Raw genomic sequence first — 5,765 nt, 5'->3', positions numbered from 1 at the left:
TCTCTGATTGCATCGTGAATTCAAAGTTTTAGTCGCGATCGAGTTTCTCTTTTCCCCGGCCTCTCGGTTGTTTCTCGGTGTGATTGATTGGAGGAGCTCACAGGCTGGCACCCCTACCGAGTTCCCAGCAGCTCCTCCGCGGCAACCTGATTGGTCCTCCCCCTTCGGCCGCCGCCGCTGGAAGCGCCTCCCCTCATAAACCCAGTCAGAGCGCACCGACGCTTCCCATTACTCCCAGGAGAAGAAGCAACAGCGGCAACAGCAGCAGCGCAGTATTGAGAAACTTCAGCGACTTTATGGCAAACAAGTAGAAGGTACAGGCGTCTTGTTGCGTTTTTTTTTCTTTTATCCCTTTTCTTTCTGTCTCCTCATTTGGGTTCAAACATCCGACCGAGTTGGTGAGCGCAGCGGGAATGAAGTCATCATTTCGGGGGTATTGTTTTATCGCTCGGCCCTTATCTCTTTTAAGGTCTTATCAAACGGTTATCTCTTTTGCTGTGAAGACATATTGCGTTTTGTTTCCTATCTGCGATGTGGGTAAACTTGTGAGTGGGAGTGGAGCTATTTGACACGGATGAACCTTTTACGGGCGCTTGATGTTCGCACAGCAGTCATTGCAGGATGACCCTACTATTACTTTAAAGAATGGATTATAATTTGAAATCTACTTGATGATTCCCTTACACTTTCATTTCTTTTTCTTACAGGGTACACTGCCCTCTGATAGTTTTTTTTTTTTTTTTTAGTACTTTGTGTATGGAAAGTGCTCCTGGATGGACCTGGGTGAAAACAGCTGGTCCATGGTCAAGCGAGAAGTTTCCAGCAGCCCAGGCTCGCCGGCCGAGCAGAGCTACCTGCCCGGTGACAGCAGCAGGAGGGACGGGCCCACGCCTCCGAGCGAGCTCGACGCTCTGGGCCACCGCCGCCCGGACGGCAGGTCGCTGCATCCCTACCTTCACTTCGGACATCACGGCAACGCTGCGACCGCCGGCGAGGACATCCCGCTGTTTACGGACTTGGATCAGGGGAGCAAGCTTGTTCTCTCCGCCGGAGCGCACAAGGCAAGCCTGCTGGTGGACCCCGCCGACATGTACCAAACTTTGGCAATCGCCGCAGCCCAAAGCCAGACTGGATATGATTCCTCCTCCGCTGGTTACATGCACTCCAGCCCAAACTCCCCGGTCTACGTGCCCAGCTCCCGGGTGAACCCGATGATTTCCAGTCTCTCCTACCTGCAGGCCGGTGGTTCCGCGCAGGCCGGCCACGCAGTCTCCAGCCACTCGGTGTGGTCGCAGTCCACCCCGGAGAGCCCGTCGTCGTACAGCGCAGGGAGCCCGCACACCTCCAGCCGGTACCATTATCCTCCGAGTCCGCCCATGAACAACGGGACACCGAGGGACAGCAGCTACACAAACACGCTGAATGTGAGCAGCAGGGACCAATACGGCCTCTCCCGACCCCTAAGTGGGGCCTACGCTAACCCATACTCCCCTTATGTGGCACCTCAGCTGCCCTCACCTTGGACCGGGGGACCTTTCGATAACACCATGCTGCACACCTTGCAAAGCAGGGGTGCGCCTTTGATTAGAGGTCCAAACGGAGGTAAGAGAAAAATGCAAACGATGATGATGATAACGTTTAAAAAAAAAAAAAAAAAAAAAACATGTTTAACGTTGCATAAATGCTTGAAATGAAGCCAGAAAAAGTTATTGGGCTGGTGAAGACGGTCAGAAAGGTCTCAAATGGGGTGACCTGTTGAGGGCTACTGGGAATGTTAGGGGTCAGACCAAAACGAAAACGGAAGGACTTCTATAATGTTGTGGGTAGGACTGGGGGTCTTGGGTATTAATTCAGTCCAAAAGAAAAAAAAAAAAAAGTTAATGAATAAATAAGAAAAAAATAAATAAATGTAAGAAAGATATTACAACATATCGCAACTTATTCATTCTATTTACAGCATATGTTCACAAAAAATATAATCTTAATGCACTTTAGTGGATAAGACATTTTAAATTCTCCCACCCACCATTTGTTGTCATTCTTATTGTGTGTGGGCAACAGTTAGCATACTATAATAATAATAATAATAATAATAATAATAATAATAATAATAATAATAAACTGTAGTCATTGATCAACGGTTAAAGTGTGTACATTTATTTAATTTGTACGTAAACATTCTTTTTTTTATTTAGTCAAATTTTACTTTGGATTCTGCTATCGTATATAATATTGCCCGGATTTCTGAATTATGAATTATTATTATTATTATTATTATTATTAATAATAATAATAATAAAATCTATTTTAACAATATTAATAATAAACGCGTGCTTTCTTTAAACCTTTGCGTTTCCGCTCAGTTTCAGATATCCTGGACGACATGGCGGAGAGCAGGGAGTGCGTGAACTGCGGCTCCATCTCCACGCCGCTGTGGAGGCGCGACGGCACGGGCCACTTTCTCTGCAACGCCTGCGGCCTCTACAGCAAAATGAATGGCCTGAGCCGGCCATTAATTAAACCGCAGAAAAGGACGGTAAGGAGACAGACAGACAGGGGCGCCGCCTGAGCACTCAATTTCCTGCCTAATTGTCCCGAACAATTCCTGGAGGTCATCGCGAACGATGAAAGCAAAAATAGTTATCTGTTCACGGTTTAGTCTTGTTTCGTTGTCAAATAAATAAGATGTTAGGAAATGTACTTTTAAAGTAAATCCCTTTGTTGAGCTGATCAGCACCATTCATCTCAAAAATAATCTCCAAATTCCCAAAAGCCTGTTGCTCCTGTTGCGCAAATGGTTTGTTAAACTATGCGCAAATTGAATATATTTTGCCAACCTATAATCGAGACATATCACTTGAATTTTTTTTAACCATGAAGTATGTTTGACAATTTAATCTAATGGAGACAAATACTTCCTAGTACCATTACGGATAGTTTTCACAGGGAAATTAGATGTCACGTACCGAGCTCCTTGTGAAGTAGCATGCTGTTAAAAGACGTCCACTTAAAGGGCATATCACAATAGAAAATCTATTTTTGTAAGGAAATTGGGTCTGAATGGGCTAAAGTGCCATTTTAATGGAGAACGGTGATTTTCTTCACAGTTGAAACAATAAAATAAAAATAAATAAAATGATTTATTTTCTATGTGTACCACCAGTCAACCTCCAGAAGAATCGGCCTCTCCTGCGCAAACTGTCAGACCAGCACAACGACCTTGTGGCGCAGGAACGCAGAAGGAGAACCGGTGTGCAACGCGTGCGGACTCTACACTAAGCTTCATGGAGTGAGTTCAATTATATTTAAACATTTCCCTTAAATCCAACTAAAACCCTTCAATTGATGTTAAATTTGCTCCTTCTGGCACAATTCAGGTACCTCGACCGCTCGCCATGAAGAAAGAGGGAATCCAGACACGAAAAAGAAAACCCAAAACTTTGAGTAAAAACAAAGGATCCTCGGGTGAGATTTTAGCTGGTGTTTTTCCCTTGCGCCTACGCTTTAGGCAAACCGTTAAACCATGTGTAATAATGTAGTTATTGTTTCTGTGACAGGCACCAACAACTCTGTCTCCATGACTCCCACATCCACCTCCTCATCCAATTCTGAAGACTGCTCCAAAACCAGCTCTCCCTCTGCACAAGTGTCAGGGGTAAGATCCTTTTTTTTTTTTTTTTTCTTTTAACTTATGTTGTCTTGACAGTGTAGACAAGCTGCATGGAGGATAGTGGCTGCATGAATGCAGCCTTTGGAGAGCCCCTACTTTAGCATTCAGAATATAATAGATACACAAAGAGATTTGAACAATATTTTTTGGGGAAAAATAAGGATTACATTTTCATTTATTTTACAAACACGCCTCACAAATCAAATTTGTGCTTAAAGAATCTCTGCAATTAAAATACAATTTAAAAGAATAGGACTCTCTCTGACAGAATGGTGCCCTGGGAGCGAAGCCCTACCATAAACAAACTGGACGCTGATGTGTCTGGTTGCCTTACTTTGTTGGGCCAGCTTTAACTCTATGAAATTGGGAGAGAGAGATTTTCACCGTGTTGCAAATTTGTTTGTGATACGTTAAAACTGTATTTAGATCAGGCTACAAACAGGCACAATGGGTGGAAATAATTATTGGGGATAAAAAAAAAAAAAAAAACTGGACACAACTTCAATACGGTGAATGTAGTTTTTAAAAAAAGTAGCATAATAGTCCATCACTTAAAATTGTATTAGTCATATGTCTCAAAACCACATATTTTGTGCAATGCTGCTAAAAGCATCAGGGTGATGCATGTACACTTAAATAGTGTGTCACCATTTTACAATACATATGAACTTCACATTTCTCATCAACTGATGCTTTTTTCTTTCCCAGTTTGCTTAATGCAAACTCACATGTTAGGTTTTCACAAAAAACACAATTTAAATAGGCTTCTGTTATGAATTGTATTGTATTTGTGGCTATAGCAACATAACAGCATTATGTAGCAACATAACAGCAGAATTTATTACAGTGGTGCTCTTAAATACCCCATAAAAGCACAGGGTTGAAGGTAAACTAACTGTGAAATAAAGTTTCCTTTCAGATGACATTTTGGGTTTTTAATCCTTTGAAAAATACAGAGTTATTGGGACTAGTATACATTAAATTTATGAAGTTGTTTATTCACAATTCAGTTTTTAAATGTACACAGAAGACTTTTCTGTAAAACAAACCACTCTTTTATTATTTATTTGTCACCTTAATAGCAACAGGCCATGGTTAGTTTTTGATTCTCTTGCCATTTCCGTTGTAAAATATCATTTAATTAAAATACAATTTATGATCCTAAAAATCAGCTTCATTGGTCACCTGTGTCTGGTGACATCACATAAGGCATATAGCAGCTATTCAGGTTTTTATTATTTCTTATTGTCTCATTAAAAGAGAAAAAAAAGTTTTTAAATTAAATTTCCTATTAAAAAGGTGCTAACGTGTTCTGTTAACAGCTTATCGACTTGAATCTTGTGCCTTCATCTCAACCCAGATATACACAAAGCACATTTAGCTGTTTTATTCTCCGTTGTACGTCTGAAACGTTTCTAAATTATTAAACCTGTCAGAGGAAACACGTATTTCATTATCCAGATGGGTTTTCTTTATCAATGCCCAGGTGCCAGTGAGCAAGCTTATTTAAGTAGCTGCTAACAGTAACCAATAAACCAAAAGAGATGGGCAGTAATTTTGTAAATCGAGTAAACATAGGAACTGTACAGAGTGTGATAAAATCCACAATGCATGAATGGCTGTTATGTATCTGCTAATTTAATGTAATTTTCAGAAATATGTTGTTTTACTCTTTTACTTACATCAACAACTATGGATAGAATTACAACAAAAATACAACCATAAGCCAAGTCACTATAGTAACACAACTAAACTCCTATGCATGTGAGAAATCACTGGCAAATTAGTTCAAATACAGCATGTTTCTGTGTTCTGCAGGTATTTCAACAGCTGTTACTGAATTAAAGTTAAAACAATAACTGAATTTCAGTCAGGTTAGTTTAAAATTACACGTGTTTGAAGCCTGTCATTTCAATATTATGTTAAGGGCTGATGTTCAGAGGGGCCTGAGGAGTTTGAATATTGGTGAATGTTTGCTCTGTGCTAAGATAATAATGAATAACCAGATGAAAGACCTATTTTTATTTTTTGAAGTGAGGGTTAATAATTAAACAGGTAACTATACCTAGGTTGCTTTAAAATGTAGAGCTTTATA

The 5,765-nt window shown here is 40.7% G+C and overlaps 1 protein-coding gene across 2 annotated transcripts in view; it reads left to right on the top strand.

Moving 5' to 3' along the window:
- The first annotated feature begins 215 nt into the window (after positions 1 to 215).
- gata6 (GATA binding protein 6) overlaps positions 216 to 5,765 on the top strand; it is an 11,285-nt gene continuing 5,735 nt past the window's right edge. The window contains exons 1-6 of one of the 2 annotated variants that reach the window (XM_015034399.1): positions 216 to 314; positions 708 to 1,602; positions 2,364 to 2,536; positions 3,164 to 3,289; positions 3,378 to 3,465; positions 3,558 to 3,655. In XM_015034399.1, coding sequence (XP_014889885.1) covers positions 774 to 1,602; positions 2,364 to 2,536; positions 3,164 to 3,289; positions 3,378 to 3,465; positions 3,558 to 3,655 — 1,314 coding nt within the window. In that variant the 5' untranslated portion in view covers positions 216 to 314; positions 708 to 773. The remainder of the gene's footprint in view (positions 315 to 707; positions 1,603 to 2,363; positions 2,537 to 3,163; positions 3,290 to 3,377; positions 3,466 to 3,557; positions 3,656 to 5,765) is intronic. The other variant, XM_015034404.1, reaches the window with a different exon arrangement.

This window comes from Poecilia latipinna, unplaced genomic scaffold (assembly GCF_001443285.1).
Source record: "Poecilia latipinna isolate Pla-1442-1.1 unplaced genomic scaffold, P_latipinna-1.0 Scaffold18, whole genome shotgun sequence".
Taxonomy (NCBI): domain Eukaryota; kingdom Metazoa; phylum Chordata; class Actinopteri; order Cyprinodontiformes; family Poeciliidae; genus Poecilia; species Poecilia latipinna.
This window is presented reverse-complemented; position numbering and strand designations above follow the sequence as displayed.